Consider the following 17,569-nt stretch of genomic DNA (forward strand, 5'->3'; position numbering starts at 1 on the left):
AACTCTTGGACAAAATTCCTCATCCAAACTGCCTCTTTCGCTGCAGCAGATGCAGCAATGTATTTAGCTTCAGTGGTGGAATCCGCAACGGTGTCTTGCTTGGAACTTTTCCAAGAGACAGCCGCACCATTAAGCATGAATACAAAACCAGAGGTCGATTTCGAATCATCTACATCACATTGGAAGCTAGAATCAGTATAGCCTTCCAATTTTAATTCTCCACCCCCATAAACCATGAACAAATTCTTAGTCCTTCTTAAGTACTTAAGAATGTCTTTCACGGCCTTCCAATGCATTGGACCAGGGTTCGCCTGATATCTGCTTGTAACACTCAAAGCATAAGCAATGTCAGGACGTGTCGATATCATACCATACATGATAATACCAATGGATGAAGCATGTGGAATTCGTGTCATCATCTCTATCTCTTCATCAGTTTTGGGACACATCGCTTTAGATAGAGTAATACCATGACACATTGGTAAGTATCCTCTCTTGGACTCTTCCATAGAGAATCGTTTTATAATGGTATCGATATATGTGGCTTGGGTGAGTCCCAGCATCCTTTTCGATCTATCTCTATAGATCTGTATTCCCAATACATAAGATGCTTCACCCATGTCCTTCATGGAGAATTTACTGGCCAACCACGCTTTAGTTGATTGCAGTAATCCTACATCATTCCCAATGAGCAGGATATCATCAACATAAAGTACTAGGAATGCCACTGCACTCCCACTAACTTTCTTGTACACACACGGTTCCTCAGGATTCTTAGCAAAACCAAACTCTTTGATAGTGCTATCAAATCTGAGGTTCCAACTCCTTGATGCCTGCTTGAGACCATATATTGATCTCTGAAGTTTGCATACCTTATGCTCACTTCCTACTGATGTGTATCCCTCGGGTTGAGACATATAAATTTCTTCTTTGATGTCTCCATTGAGGAATGCAGTCTTTACATCCATTTGTCATATCTCATAGTCATACCATGCTGCTATGGCTAGTAGTATTCTAATGGACTTAAACATAGCAACTGGTAAAAAAGTTTCCTCATAGTTAACTCCTTGCCTTTGAGTATAACCTTTTGCAACAAGTCTTGCTTTGAAGGTCGCTACCTTCCCATCCGCCCCAAGCTTTCTTTTGTAGATCAATTTGCATCCTATGGGAACGATTCCCTCAGGTGGATCCACTAATGTCCAGACTTGGTTTGAATACATAGAGTCCATTTCTGACTGCATGGCTTCAAGCCATTTGGTTGAATCAGTATCAGATAATGCTTCTTTGAAATTCATTGGATCACATCCAACACAAGACTCATCATGGCCTTGTTCATGAAGAAGCGTATATCTTGCAGGTGGTCTAATAACCCTATCAGACCTTCTAGAAGCTTGTACTTCAACTACTGGTTCTTGGGAAATGGGTTCAACTTCTATAGTTGATGAAGTATCTTGAATTTCTTCAAGTTCTATCATCTTGTCTTTTCTATCTAATAGAATTTCCTTTTCCAAAAAGGTGGCATTTCTTGAAACAAACACTTTTGCTTCATTTGGATGATAGAAATAATATCCAATAGAATTCTTTGGATATCCTACAAAGTAGCACAAAGTGGATCTACTATCCAATTTGTTTCCCACTGTCTGCTTCACATAAGCAGGACATCCCCATATTCTCATGTAAGAATATTTGGGAGTTTTTCCCATCCATATCTCATATGGTGTTTTATCCACTGCTTTTGTATGGACATTATTCAACAACATTGCCGTAGTTTCGAGCGCAAAGCCCCAAAACAATATAGGCAATTCAGTGAATCCCATCATAGATCGAACCATGTCCATCAAGGTTCGATTTCGACGTTCAGAAACACCATTCAATTGTGGTGTTGCTGGTGGAGTCCACTGTGAGAGAATCCCATTCTCTTTTAGATAACCCAAAAATTCAGCACTTAAGTATTCTCCACCTCGATCATATCGAAGTGCCTTAATACTTCTTTCTAGCGATTTTCTACTTCAGATCTGAATTCTTTGAACTTTTCAAATGCTTCGGATTTGTGTTTCATCAAATAAACGTACCCATACCTCGAATGGTCATCAGTAAAGGTAATGAAGTAGGAATGCCCAAATTTTGTGCTAACACTTAGCGGGCCACAAACGTCCGTGTGGATCAAATCCAGTAGACCATGCGCACGTTCCACGTTTCCATTGAATGAAGTTTTAGTCATTTTTCCTTTTAGACAGGACTCACAAGTTGGTAGAGAATTTATGTCTGACAAATCAAACATGCCTTCTCCCGCTAGCTTGTGCATCCTTCTTTGAGAAATATGACCTAGTCTAGCGTGCCATATTTGTGCGGGATTTGGATCTTCTATTTTTCTTTTGTTTGTTGTTGTTTTTGTATGCGTTTGGATATTGTTTAACGGAATATCTTTCAATTTTAAGTTATAGAGATCGTTTGTCAATTTTCCAGTTCCAATCAAACATCCATTCTTGTATAAATTGCAAACACCTTTAGCAAAAACACAAGAATAACCATCCCTATCAAGCATAGAAATAGAAATAATGTTTTTAACCAATTCAGGAACAAATAAAACGTCTCTCAAAAACAACTTAAAATTATTGTCCAAAATTAAAGTAACGTCTCCAATGGCAGTGGCAGCAACTCTTGCTCCATTTCCTAGTCTTAGAAAGGTCTCACCATCTCTAAGCCTCCTGCTTCTTCCCATCACCTGCAAATCATTGCATAGATGAGAACCACATCCGGTATCCAATACCCAAGAAGAGGAATTAATAGAAACATTAACTTCAATATAAAACATACCATGGCCAGAACGCTTCTGGGCAAGATACTCCTCGCAATTACGCCTCCAATGTCCAGGCTTGTTGCAGTGGAAACAGACTTGTTCTGACTTGTCAGGCTTTGAGGGCCCCGGATTTGCTTTCTTGTATGGCTTTTTGTTGGGCTTGTTCTTCTTTGGAGGGGCAGAACGCTTCTTGCCTTTATTTGGGGCTCCCATTTTCGTACCATACAAAGAACCCACTAGAAGAACAGGCTTTTCATTTTTAATTGTGGCTTCATAATTAGTAAGCATATTGACCAACTCTTCAAGGGTGGCCTCAAGCTTATTCATATTAAAATTAACCACAAATCCATCGAACGAGGCAGGCAAAGATAACAAGAGAATATCAGTCGAGAGCTCACTAGGAATAACCAAGTCGAGTCCCACCAACTTCTCAATGAGCCCAATCATCCTAACACCATGCTCATGGACCGAAGTCCCCTCTCGCAAGCGTGTAGTCATGAGTTCTTTAACAGTCGCATGTCTTTCTGAACGAGTTTGTACAGCATACAATTCTTTCAGATGAAGGTGAATGTCAGCAGCATTCACCGCCTCCTCGAACCTCCTCTGAAGTTCATTCGACATCGAAGCCAACATGTAGCTCTTAGCTTGGAGATCAGATAAAGGTTACTAATAATTTTAAAATAATTCTAAGATATAAAATATGGATTTCATTTTATAAATTACCCTCCCACTATTTTGACATTTTTACCACCCTCTGATGAAAAAGGGAAATCGTATTTCCTTAGTAGGCACGTAGAGTCCAATTAGCCAATTATAATCCTGAATAATATCAGCCAATTATAATTTCTAAAAAGTAGAGTCCAATTGCATCCCTATGCAACCTCCGTGTGTTTTGCCTCACGTTTAATAAGGGCCCAATAATATGACGCCGTTTATTTTCACGTGTCAAACCAACCCATCAATATTGAATTGTAGTGGACGGTCGCCATGAGTTCCCCCAATAATATGAGCCGAAGTCATGGGAGTTTCACTCAATTCACATCATATGTCCGGTGGAAGTCACAGCTTTCCGGCGTACAGGCCTCCCCAATAATATGAGCCAGACACTGTCCGCGGGTAGCGATCAACATGCAACCACGGTTGATGGAAGGCAAGGAAAAATTAAACTCCTTTAAATTTTACTTTTTCGGTTTGATATAAATTTTGAATCTTATTCAAAATGAGGGATTTTAATTTTAAAATGGTCTCATCATTTTAATTTAAAAATCGCGTGCCACGAGTTTGTATGTTTGTCAGATTCATGCAACTATATTATATAATAATATACATACATGCAAACTACTATATATCACATATGTCATAATATGACATTCAACAATAAATAAGGATGATCGATCGCCAACACTATTAGATCCATGTGAGCCAAACATGGATCCAGGTCCAAACCTAGGTGAATGCAGGGATGCAAATTCAACTTATTACAAAAGCTTCCAATATTTTACATGTCTTCATCTTGATCATCGGGCCCACCATCTTCCAGTCTTGATCTCCCACTATTTCTAATTATTACATTTGAATAGCCATGGCACATAAGAGATACATCTCATGGGGGTGGGAACAGGCCATAAACCAGGCCCACTTTAATAATATCAAATATTATAAAATTGAATAAAAACAGTAAAATATCCTAACATACACCAATCACATTGGTCAAGGCTCTCGATCATCCTTCATGCATTTAATATCAAATATGCACATCAATTTAATTAAACAATTTAATTAATTGATCAATCATATATCTAATAATTATATCACTAACCACCACAATTATTAAAGAATTTAATAAATTAAATAAACTCCTTTATTTAATTTCCAATTAAATCAATAATAATTGATTTCTTATAAAAACTCATTTTTACCATAAATAATTAAAATCATATTCTAATTATTTATTTTACAAGAAAATTATTAATTTCCCAAAATTAATTTTCCAAAATAAAATTGAACAAATTTTCAAAAATATTAATTTTACCCAAAATTTTGAAAAATCAGAAAATTGCACCATGGGCCCAAACAATTCAAGCCCACCAATCAGAACGCTTCCCGAGACGATCCCGGGCAGTCGCCCCCGCTGCCCGAACGTTTCGGGCAGTGGCAGCAACCTGTGCGCGCAAGCGCGCACATGTGCGCGCAACGCTGCCCGTAGCATGCAGACGCTCCGCACGATGCGCCGCTTTGTGCGCCACACAAGGCGGCGCACAGCGTACGGAAGTTCCGCACGCTGCGCCGCTCCACGCGCGCACGCCGCGCGCGCGCAGCTCTGCGCGCGGTCTGCCCGGAACAATTCCGGGCAGATCGCGAATTTTTTTTTTTTTTTATTTTCCGAAAAATAATTTTATGGTGCATCGATTTTTCTGAAAATTTTCTTGTGTGGTTAGAAACAAATTATTCAATATAATTTAAATCATACGATTCAGAAAACCTGGCTCTGATACCACTGTTGGATCTGGTTTTCTATACGCCCAAACGCAGCGGAAGATTTAAAAATTTTATTTTATTTTGAAAAACAAAATAATTTTGCTTTAGGCGTTCGTATGATTTAACATAACATACATAGGATGTTAGAAAATTATACCTATTGTGAATAAATCACTGGACTCCAACTAATCCGGTACAAACGGATTAGCTCTTGTTGATTCCCACGAACTTTCTTCGATGAAATCCTTCTATCAAGTCCACGACTAGACATTATGTTCCTCTTTCAAATTGCACTAGAGAATGGGAAAGAGATTTTTGCGTAGGAGAGAAAATTGAGAGACGGCACACTATTTTCTTTTCAAAACCAAGTGGCCGAAAAATTTTCTTTTTGGAAGTGGAGGCTCACGTAAATTGTGAGGTAGTGGCTAGGGTTTAGTTTTTGTTTGCATGTATTATTTATAATAAATTAAACCCTAATTACATAATTAACATTAATGGGTTTGATTTAATTAATTAGACTAGTCCAACTAGTTTAATTAATTTAATCAAAGCCCATTAAAACTTTAATTACTTATTATGTTGGACTTGTACTCCTACAAGGCCATTAAACATATTACCCACCATATTTAATTTATGAATTAATCAACTCAACTCTCGAGATTAATAAATTAAATACATTATAAATTCAACATTTGAATTTATTATTTAAATTATAAATTCAACTCTTTGAATTTTTATCACCTCCAAAATTTAATATTTAATAAACCCAACATTTGAGTTTAATAAATTAAATTCTCAAATTTTATAAATTCAACTCCTTGAATTTATTCTCTCAAAATTTAATTATCATAAATTAAACTCCTTGAATTTACTATATAATATAAATTCAACTTTTGAATTTATTCTCTCAACGGGAACAAACAATCCAGTACTTGTGTGACCCTCAATGGTTCAGGGATACAGCTAGCCGTGTGTTCACAACTCTTTGTGATTCAGGACATAATCCTTTATTCGGGCTTACCCTAGTTAGCCCCATTCTTTTCATCAACACCTTGATCAAGAATGTCAGAACTCATTTCTGATAATACCCATCGGATCATGGTAAGAGCGTCTAGTAGCATCGCCCCATGATCCCCTAGGTATCACTGATAGTGCCTGCAAGAACCAGTCGATTATGATTAACTTACAGTACGGTCCCTTAATCTCATATATCCCGATCGAATCTGCAACCATTGGTTCATCGAGGGTTGCATATTAATTCGATAACTATGTGATAACTATAATAGTGGCATCGCGTGTACTATTTGGAGAACTCATTCTCCAACGTACATCTCGTACTCTGGCCAGAGATTAAATGCACTATTATTTCATTAGATCACATAGGATATCCACACCCGTAGGTGAGCGGTGAATCCCCGACTACAATGCACTAGCTCCTATATGTGTCGTAACTGTACCCAACCTCGCCACCTGATGACTCTCCTGGAGCCGGTAAACGAGCAAAGCACAGCCCTAGCATATAGAGCCTCAGTGTTGTCACGGGTCGTAAGGACTAATGGTGTACAATCATAACCACGGACTTATCCTCTCGATGAATGATAACCACTGGAAAGTCCGAGGGAGGGTTGTTCGATATAATCATCATATGACTACCCATCTGCATGTTTGGACATCTCTATGCCCTTACTAAGAAACGCAGTACACAACATCACAGATGCTAGTCTCGAGCTCAAGCGACCTTTATCCATGTTTTAGGCGGCTGAATCGACTAGGAACGAATTTAGATCATACAGTATTTACAAACGAGTTTCAACATCGAATTACGATTCATTTGTATTAAAGTATAATCAAGGTCTTTATCTATGTTTGATAACATGGGTATACAACCCTAGGTTTCGAAACAATAAGATTCAAAATTAGGAATGGAATAATGCATGATTTGGTGGGATACAACCCTAGGTTTCGAAATTCTCATTAAGGCATAGGATTCACTATTGTTATGGATAGTTACATAGATAATTGAAAGCAAATCCCTCCAACTAGACACCATATTTTCGAAAATATTGAGGTAGGAAGCAAGGATTTAAATCTCATGGAATTGGAAGATAATCTCACCAATTTAGTAGCTGAATTTTCGATTTTGGCAAGGAGAATTGAAGGCAAATATTGAGAGATTGAGGCAATATTGAGCATGATTTAGATGCCATACTTAGCCCCAACCCTCTCCCCTATAAATACTACATCAAACCATAGCATTCCTCAAGCCAATTTTCGAGAATCCCTTGCTGAATTTTTCGAATTCCAGCAGCTCTTCCCTAGCCAAAAATCCACTCAAAATTCGTCCAAGTAAAATTGCGCCGAAGTGCCGCCGAAGTGAGGATCAAGGAGCGACCTATTCTCTAAGCCAATCATCCACGTTTTAGTATCAATACACGCTGTAAGTGGGCTATTTTTAAACTTTAAAATCTCGAATTTATGCATACATGTTTTCGATTTTTACAAGAAAAACAAATGGTCGAGTACAATTTTCTTTCTACTCCTTTCTTGTATTGCCATACGATTTTAAATGCACTGTGAGGAGTCGACTGTATACGGGTGGGAATCCCAACCACGACGTACCCTTACGCGGTGGGGGACATAACCGCTATACGGCCTCGCCCCCTTAGAGGAGTAAAAATTAGGGACTGACGTCAGTAAACCGTAGAAAGTAGATGAGTCGCAGTGCCGGGTCAATATTATGCATGTTTACGAAGTACGTATGGAACTCATGTTTTATGTTCGAAATTTATGCATGTTGTATTTATTGTACTCGATATTTCCCCCACTTGCTGAGTATTCCCCAAATACTCACCCCCTTACGACCCTCCCCAGATAAGCCCGAAGAACAGATTGAGGAGGAAGAATCCGAGCAGTTTTGGGGATGGTGAACGTTCGAGAAAATTGATTATGTTTAAGTTATTTTTATTTCAGTGTTTACGTTTCCGCATTTAAAACTCTGTCGTCTTATTTATTTCGGTGATTGTAAAGACAATTGTTACGTTTTGAGATTATGATATATAAACTGGTTTCGGTTTAAACTTTACTACGAAAGGCTTGTTGTTTTCAATTGTTTGATTGTCAACGACGCCGATGTCCATCCCGAGTTTCGGGGCGTGACATTTAACTGGTATCAGAGCCGCCAGGTTCATAGTCCGGTTGGGAAAAAAATCGATTTTCAAAAAAAAAAAACCCTAAAAATTTTCGGTGGAATTTTAACTCGAGGCCGATGCTACCCCCTCCGAAACGGCCCAACGATCAAGGCTCACGACCTTAAAGTCGTGAGCACCACCCTGGAATCGCGAAAATCCTCCGTTTAGGCCCCCGAAACGTCGTTTTTGCCGTTTTAGGAAAGTTTTGTAACCCTTATAACTTTTCGTAGGAAACTCCGAATTCGATTCCGTCAATTGTCCCGGAATCCTCTCGACATATGCTTCGAACCCATATGTCTAATTCCAAACTTTCCATTTTTGGAAAAATATATATATATATATTTATTTATTTAAATTTCGAAAATTTCATATATATTGCATATTCTCACTTGTTATATACTGTCTATTTCGGATTCTGAGCATTTCCATTTTTGATTTCAGGAAATGGCTCCATCTACTCCCATGCGACCCCGTACTCGTGTCCAAGCTGCCCTTCATTTGAAGGAGCTTGCCCTTCACCATCAGTCCCGTCAGATTCAACGACTTAGAGCCCGATTGAGTGAGAGGAGGAGTGAGGTCGAAACCTTAACCGCTGAGAAAGAAGAGACTCAAGTCCGCCTTAATCAGTCTATCTATCAAGGTGATCTAGTTAGGGGAGATAACATGGACCTACGGGACGTCATAGAGCAGTGCAAATATCAAAATGGAAAGTTGCGAGAGGATGTGGAGCGCTATCGCAAGGAATTGGAAGAAGAAAAACAGCAGAATGCCAGGGGCAAAAAGAGATTGGAAAATTTGAGTGAGGGTATAAGCTGCATTGCCAAGGTGAACTATCAGCTGACTCAACATGGAGAAGCACTGAAGAACAAGATCAAGGAGAACAAGAAGGGGTACGAACTGCGCCATCAGTGTACCGTAGATCTGTTGGATGAGGCAGAGGCAGATGTTCAGGAGTGGAAGGCACAGGTGGCCCAACTTAATTCAGAGAATGCTCAGCTTACTACAGAGAATGCCCAACTCACCCACATGGTGGAGATACTGCAAGAGGAAGAGCCGGAGGAGGAGCCGGAAGAAGAAGCACCTGTTGAGATAGATGAGCCTATAGCTGCCATAGGAGATGGAGAGATAGACGATTAGAGTTCCTTAGTTACCTTTCCTTATTACTAGGAGTTTATCTGTCCATTGTTGCTATTTTATTTTCAGTCAGCATGACTTATTTCCATTCAGTACGCTTTGTTCATTCAGTTGTTTCTTTAAATTCGAAAATTAATAAAATATGATTATTATTTATCTCAGTCGTGCATATATATTCAAGTTATGTTTGTTTATTTATCTATTCAATCTTGTCGATTTGTACAACAAATTCTTAGAAGCGTTTAACTTGTAGGAAATGGTCGGTAAACCACCGAGGCAGAACCGCAACCCCCGTTATGCTAACAACAACAACAACACTAATGAAGAAGGCAACGTACCTCCACCTCAGTTCAGCCTTAATCAAGCAGATTTGATGGCTATAGCCACGATCGTGGCAACAACACTCCAAGGGTTAGTGAACCCGAATTCTAATCAACAGCCCCCACCTCCACCACAGCATGGGGTCAAGTTTCATTACGAGTCACTGCGCAAAAACAGGTGCCCAACTTTCAGTGGCGCTGCCGACCCCGAAGTTAGCCCGAGTTGGCTAAAAAGCGTGGAAACTCAGTTGATACTGTTGGAAGTCCCGGATGCACTAAAAGTAGACGTGATAGTGCCCTTCTTGGAAGACAAGGCAGCTAAATGGTGGGAAGCAGTCTCGCCAGCCATGACCGCTGCTGGACCAATCACATGGCGAATCTTCCGGGAAACATTTCTGAAACAGTACTACCCGGCAGAAGTCAGACTGCAGAAGCTAAGTGAGTTTGAGAATCTCAGTCAGGCCCCAGATATGTCAGTAGTGGAATACACCTCTCAGTTCAATGCCCTAGGATCATATGCTCCAGCGATTATGGCGGATGAAGTCCTAAAATTGCACCGCTTTAAGAAGGGGTTGAACAGCAGGATCCAATCAGCTCTAGCAGTCTACCAACCTGCCAACTTCTCAGATTTGATGGGTGCGGCTATCCGAGCCGAAGCTGATATTCGTCGGAGAGAAGGGGAAAACAGGAACAAGCGACCCCCTGTCAACCAGCCTTCTCAAGGCAGACCAATGTTCAAGAGGCCCAATCAGTCGGGTGGACCTCCCTCAGGGAAATTCCCCGCCAATAACTACCAAGGACTCAAGCCATGCTCAACATGTGGCTTCAAGCACTCTGGGGAATGCCGAAGGGCAAGCGGTGTGTGTTTTGGATGTGGGAAAGCGGGGCACCGAATTGCAGAATGTCCTACCGCGGCCAACCGACCAGCAGGGCCAAACAGAGGAATTGGGCCAAATACGGGAGCAGGCCCTAGTAAACCAAAGGAGGACAAACCCAATGCTAGGATCTTTGCCATGACTCAGGAAGAGGCTGACGACGCAACTGAAGTCCTGTCAGGTACCATTCTAATTCAATCAGTACCTGCCTATGCATTATTTGACTGTGGTGCTACCCATTCCTTTATGTCTAAGAGATTTGCTAAGAAGTTAGGACGTAGGCCGGATAAGCTAACTGAACCTTTTCGAATAGCCACACCTACGAGTAGAGCTATTGAAACTGAGGAGATTTACAGAGAGTGCGAAATCAGTATCAATAATCATACTTTTAGCGCCGACTTGATACAGTTGATCATGGTCGATTTCGACATCATCTTAGGGATGGATTGGTTAGAAAGAAACAATGCAGTAGTAGATTGTAAGGGAAAGGAAGTCAAACTCCGAACCCCAAATCAGGAAGAAGTCGTGTTTCACGGTAAATCCAAGGGACGAAAATCACTATTATCCGCATCTCAAGCTTGGAAAGCCATGAAATCCGGAGAAGACATCTACCTAGCAATGGTCAGTGAGGTAAAAGAAGAAGTCGAACTGAATCTGGAAGACATCCCGATAGCAAGAGAGTTCCCAGATGTTTTTCCAGAAGAACTCTCAGGTACGGTCCCGGACCGCGAAGTGGAGTTCGAAATCAACCTGATTCCCGGTGTGGCACCAATCTCTAAGGCACCGTACAGAATGGCACCAGCCGAACTCAAGGAGCTGAAGGAACAACTCCAAGAATTGCTAGATAAAAGGCAGATTCGACCGAGTGTGTCTCCATGGAGAGCTCCAGTACTCTTCGTAAAGAAGAAGGACGGTAGTATGAGATTATGCATCGACTACAGAGAATTAAACAAGATCACAATCAAGAACAGGTACCCTCTACCTCGGATAGACGATCTGCTTGATCAATTAAAGGAGCCGCCGTCTTTTCTAAACTGGATCTGAGGACAGGTTACCATCAGTTGAAGGTCAGGGCTAAAGATATCCCCAAGACAGCCTTTCGAACCAGGTATGGGCATTATGAATTCACGGTGATGCCTTTTGGTCTGACCAATGCACCAGCAGCATTCATGGACCTTATGAACAGAGTGTTCAAGCCACTTCTGGATCAGTGCATAGTGGTATTCATCGACGATATCCTCGTCTATTCTCCTGACGAGAAGAGCCATGAAGAACACCTTCACCTTGCTCTGCAAATCTTAAGAGAGAATAAGCTCTATGCTAAGTTTAGCAAGTGTGAATTCTGGCTAAGAAGTGTGGCATTTCTAGGACACGTGATCTCGAGAACAGGAGTGTCAGTGGATCCAAGGAAAGTAGAGGCAATTACAGAGTGGCCGAGACCAAAGAACGCCACCGATATCAGAAGCTTCCTTGGATTGGCAGGGTATTACCGAAAATTCGTCGAAGGGTTCTCCTCGATAGCCGTGCCACTGACGAAGCTCACACAGAAAAATTCTAAATTCACCTGGAGTGAGGATTGCGAGAAAAGTTTCCAGACACTGAAAGAGAAACTCGCATCCACACCAGTGCTGATCTTGCCAGCAGAGAATAAAGATTTCACTATTTACAGTGACGCCTCTAAGGACGGCCTAGGGTGCGTACTCATGCAAGAAGGAAGAGTGATCGCCTATGCGTCAAGACAGTTGAAACCGCACGAGCAGAATTATCCTACTCATGACCTGGAGCTAGCAGCGGTTGTCTTCGCCTTAAAGATTTGGAGGCACTATCTCTATGGTGCTAAATGTGAAATCTTCACAGACCATCAGAGCCTCAAGTACTTGTTCACCCAGAAGGAACTTAACATGAGGCAAAGGCGATGGATCGAACTCCTGAAGGACTATGACTTGACCATAAGCTACCATCCGGGTAAGGCAAACAAAGTGGCTGATGCGCTAAGTCGAAAGGGCCCAGGCAAGATAACTCTAGCGTCCCTCTCTGCCCAGCCATGCCTACAGGATACCGTCAAGTTAAACCAGGATCGAGACCCGGTACTTACTAAAATTAAGGAGCAGGTCAGAGAAGGGAATTCTCAGGAGCATCAGATTGATGACAAGGGAATCTTGTGGATGAAAGGAAGACTGTGTGTGCCCGACAGTGATAACCTTCGCCAAGAGATAATGGCAGAGGCGCACAAGTCCAAATTCTCAGTCCATCCAGGCAGTACGAAAATGTACAGGGACCTCAAGAACAGTTTCTGGTGGAATGGCATGAAGAGAGATGTAGCTGAATTCGTCTCCAGATGTCAGGTATGCCAGCAGGTCAAAGCAGAACACCAGCGACCTGGAGGAATACTGCAACCTCTGGAGATTCTCGAATGGAAATGGGAACATATTTCGATGGACTTTGTAGTAGGATTTCCAAGGTCTAGGCAAAGCCACGACGGTATATGGGTGATCGTGGACAGACTCACAAAGACTGTGCACTTCCTACCCGTCGGCATGAATTACAATCTCGATAAGTTGGCTTCTCTATATATGGACAACATTGTGAGGCTGCATGGAGTACCAGTGAGCATTCTATCCGATAGAGATCCGAGGTTTGTCTCGCGCTTTTGGAAGAGCTTTCAAGAGGCCATGGGGACGAAAGTGACCCTAAGTACGGCCTATCATCCTCAAACCGATGGGCAAACGGAGAGAACCATACAGACCTTAGAAGATATGCTGCGAGCATGCGCTCTTGAATTCAGTAGCAATTGGAGCACCCATTTGCCCTTAATTGAGTTTGCTTATAACAACAGCTATCACAGCAACATCGGAATGGCTCCGTACGAAGCCCTTTATGGAAGGAAATGCAGGTCACCACTTTACTGGGATGAAGTGGGAGAAAAAGCCGTGGTGGGACCCGAGCTAGTATAGATGACAGTGGATAAGGTTAAAATTGTCCGAGAAAAGCTCAAGGCAGCTCAAGACCGACAGAAGAGCTGGGCAGATCTTAAAAGAAGACCTGTAGAGTTCAGCGTGGGCGAGAAAGCTTATGTGAAAGTATCGCCTATGAGAGGAGTTGTCCGATTCAGCAAGGCCGGGAAATTGAACCCTCGATATGTTGGACCCTTTGAAATCTTGGAAAAAGTGGGCACGCTAGCATGCAGGCTGGCACTGCCACCCAACATGTCAAGGATACACAACGTGTTCCATGTGTCCCTACTAAGAAGGTACATTCCAGACCCGAGTCACGTGTTGGAGGTAGAACCACTCATAATTGAAGGGAACTTGGGGGAAGAACTGAAATACAAAGAAGTCCCCATTAGGATCGTGGACACCAAGGAACAAGTCCTCAGACGACGCATCATCCCCTATGTCAAAGTTCAGTGGTCTAACCATACTGAGAAAGAAGCAACTTGGGAAGTGGAAGAGAAAATGCGAAAGGATTATCCCTACCTATTTGGAGACCAAGCCAACTCCAGTTTCGAGGACGAAACTTCTCATAAGGAGGGAGGGATGTGAGAACCGAAAAAAAAATCCCCATATTGTATTTAATGATTTGTAAGGAAATTTTAAGATTTGATTTTTGGTGTATAATAATAAATCGTGCACCTTGGGGAAATAATTTTTGGGAAATGATTTATATCAAGATAACATCTACACCAAAGCATGATTATTCTCGAAATTTGGAAGAGAATTGGTGGGATATATATTTCAAGTCAACAATAGGCATATTAAGGCATGCAAAGATTCAAAATTAGGAATGAAATAATGCATGATTTGGTGGGATACAACCCTAGGTTTCGAAATTCTCACTAATGCATAGGATTCACTATTGTTATGGATAGTTACATAGATAATTGAAAGAAAATCCCTCCAACTAGACACCATATTTTCGAAAATATTGAGGTAGGAAGCGAGGATTTAAATCTCATGGAATTGGAAGATAATCTCACCAATTTAGTAGCTGAATTTTCGATTTTGGCAAGGAGAATTGAAGGCAAATATTGAGAGATTGAGGCAATATTGAGCATGATTTAGATGCCATACTTAGCCCCAACCCTCTCCCCTATAAATACTACATCAAACCATAGCATTCCTCAAGCCAATTTTCGAGAATCCCTTGCTGAAGTTTTCGAATTCCAGCAGCTCTTCCCTAGCCAAAAATCCACTCAAAATTCGTCCAAGTAAAGTTGCGCCAAAGTGCCGCCGAAGTGAGGATCAAGGAGCGACCTATTCTCTAAGCCAATCATCCACGTTTTAGTATCAATACACGCTGTAAGTGGGCTATTTTTAAACTTTAAAATCTCGAATTTATGCATACATGTTTTCGATTTTTACAAGAAAAACAAATGGTCGAGTACAATTTTCTTTCTACTCCTTTCTTGTATTGTCATACGATTTTAAATGCACTGTGAGGAGTCGACTGTATACGGGTGGGAATCCCAACCACGACGTACCCTTACGCGGTGGGGGACATAACCGCTATACGGCCTCGCCCCCTTAGAGGAGTAAAAATTAGGGACTGACGTCAGTAAACCGTAGAAAGTAGATGAGTCGCAGTGCCGGGTCAATATTATGCATGTTTACGAAGTACGTATGGAACTCATGTTTTATGTTCGAAATTTATGCATGTTGTATTTATTGTACTCGATATTTCCCCCACTTGCTGAGTATTCCCCAAATACTCACCCCCTTACGACCCTCCCCAGATAAGCCCGAAGAACAGATTGAGGAGGAAGAATCCGAGCAGTTTTGGGGATGGTGAACGTTCGAGAAAATTGATTATGTTTAAGTTATTTTTATTTCAGTGTTTACGTTTCCGCATTTAAAACTCTGTCGTCTTATTTATTTCGGTGATTGTAAAGACAATTGTTACGTTTTGAGATTATGATATATAAACTGGTTTCGGTTTAAACTGTACTACGAAAGGCTTGTTGTTTTCAATTGTGTGATTGTCAACGACGCCGGTGTCAATCCCGAGTTTCGGGGCGTGACAGATAGAGGATTTTTCCAGTAAAAATTATGTACATCTCTGGCCGACAAATAACAAGTTGAATGCTTTTGGTATGGTCTGCCACAATACCAAATTAAAAACATTTAGCTAAATTTGAAGGAATTCCACTAGATACTCTGACACATGCTTTTTGCTAGGATATCAATTACAGTAGTAAACTTAGCAAATGAACTAAAGGCACACCTCTCTTGTTACAGCCCACAGCAGTGTCATTTCTTTTTCTTGGCAAGTCTCGGAGTTTAATAAATAAATAAATAAAATGGGAAAGTGATCAATTGCATATAGTGGAATTTATAGCGCCAAACCAGATAATTATTACGGAAGTAAGATGAAGTTACCGCATAAGCGAGAGCAAGGCACACGCCACTTTGGGTAAACATGGCAGTTATAGTCCTAATGGCATAGTATGCGTAAAGGAAGCTTTTTTCCCTCTTCGAGGCCAACACAACTGCACATATTAACACGGCCAAATATAACCCAAGAAACGCATCATCGCTGAAAAACGTATAAAGATTATTTTTATCAGACCCTACTTCGAGGCCAACACAACTGTAACAGTACTTGTGTTTGCGCAGCCAATAGACGATGTGATCACTGATAATTTTCTCAAAATCGCCACCAATGAAAACGGATCCTTTCTACTCAAAGTCTTCTGTTCAAAAGGGTTTCTACTGGAATGCCGACCACGGATTCTATCAGAAATAATATCAAATGCACATCATCTGTCTCATGATCGATTCGGGTATGCATACGGCATACACCATTCCTTTTCTTATCCCTCTTGCAAGTTTGCGTATAAAATCCAGAAGAACCCAACATTTTTTCTGGTTCCAGGTCTCGTGTGTTGGTCTTCGTAATAGCATCATCTGAGATGCGGGATGTGGTTGGAGCTAGGATAGTAGCTCGACTGACGGGTGCTTTCGCTTCCCTGTCGATCAACAGATATGCATCCGCGGTAGTATTGGAATTGATGAAGCAATACAAAGAAGAATACATACCTCAAATCGTCAATGAGATAATAAGCAGTCCTGATTTCTCCAGAGTCCTACGAGATCCATATGGCAAATGTGTTCTCGAATACGCCAAGCAATACTCTACGTACTTCATCTTTATTTCTCTATCTGCGATATGGCTAGCTTGAAATAAACTAAGTTTAGCTTTAATACAAACCTTATACAATATCGCAGGAAACCATTTGCGAGATTTTGAATCACCAGATCTCCCTACACTCTGATCACATGCATAGTCGTCATCGCCATGGAAAGAAGGTGCTTCCTAAAAGGAAAAGGCAGAGGAATGATCATCGAGAAATATGACGTTTGTCTTCTGTGTTTGAAGTTCCAACCCATCTCAAGATAGATTTCCTCTCTTTGATTATTTGAATCTTTTATGTCCATTAATTTCGATGTTCACTTGTTTGATAATCTTAAAGTGCTTCTCAGTTATGATTGTAGTTATTTATATATACTAACACGATCCATATGTGTTGCACTAATATCAATTATATTATTAAAATTAAAAAAAAATGAAACAATTTGAATCATTTTGTTATTTATCTGAGCTTACCTCCTAAAGAATTTTTTACTTTTTATTTTTACAATTCTATATCATTGATAATAAATTGTATACATCAATCTTTCGTAGACTAACATTGATGATTATTAATTTCTTGTTAAATAAGTTTTAAAATAATAAATAAATCGACATATGTAAATAAATGCACGTTCAAATAAGATT

General features: G+C 40.7%; 1 protein-coding gene across 1 annotated transcript in view; it reads left to right on the forward strand.

Moving 5' to 3' along the window:
* The window catches only part of LOC140808580 (pumilio homolog 12-like), an 87,030-nt gene extending 69,849 nt beyond the window's left edge, over window positions 1–17,181 (forward strand). The window contains exons 3-5 of the mRNA XM_073165650.1: window positions 16,408–16,574; window positions 16,667–16,930; window positions 17,019–17,181. Coding sequence (XP_073021751.1) covers window positions 16,408–16,574; window positions 16,667–16,930; window positions 17,019–17,148 — 561 coding nt within the window. The 3' untranslated portion in view covers window positions 17,149–17,181. The remainder of the gene's footprint in view (window positions 1–16,407; window positions 16,575–16,666; window positions 16,931–17,018) is intronic.
* Window positions 17,182–17,569: the final 388 nt, after the last annotated feature.

The sequence above is a fragment of the Primulina eburnea genome, chromosome 13 (assembly GCF_022965805.1).
Source record: "Primulina eburnea isolate SZY01 chromosome 13, ASM2296580v1, whole genome shotgun sequence".
Lineage (NCBI taxonomy): Eukaryota > Viridiplantae > Streptophyta > Magnoliopsida > Lamiales > Gesneriaceae > Primulina > Primulina eburnea.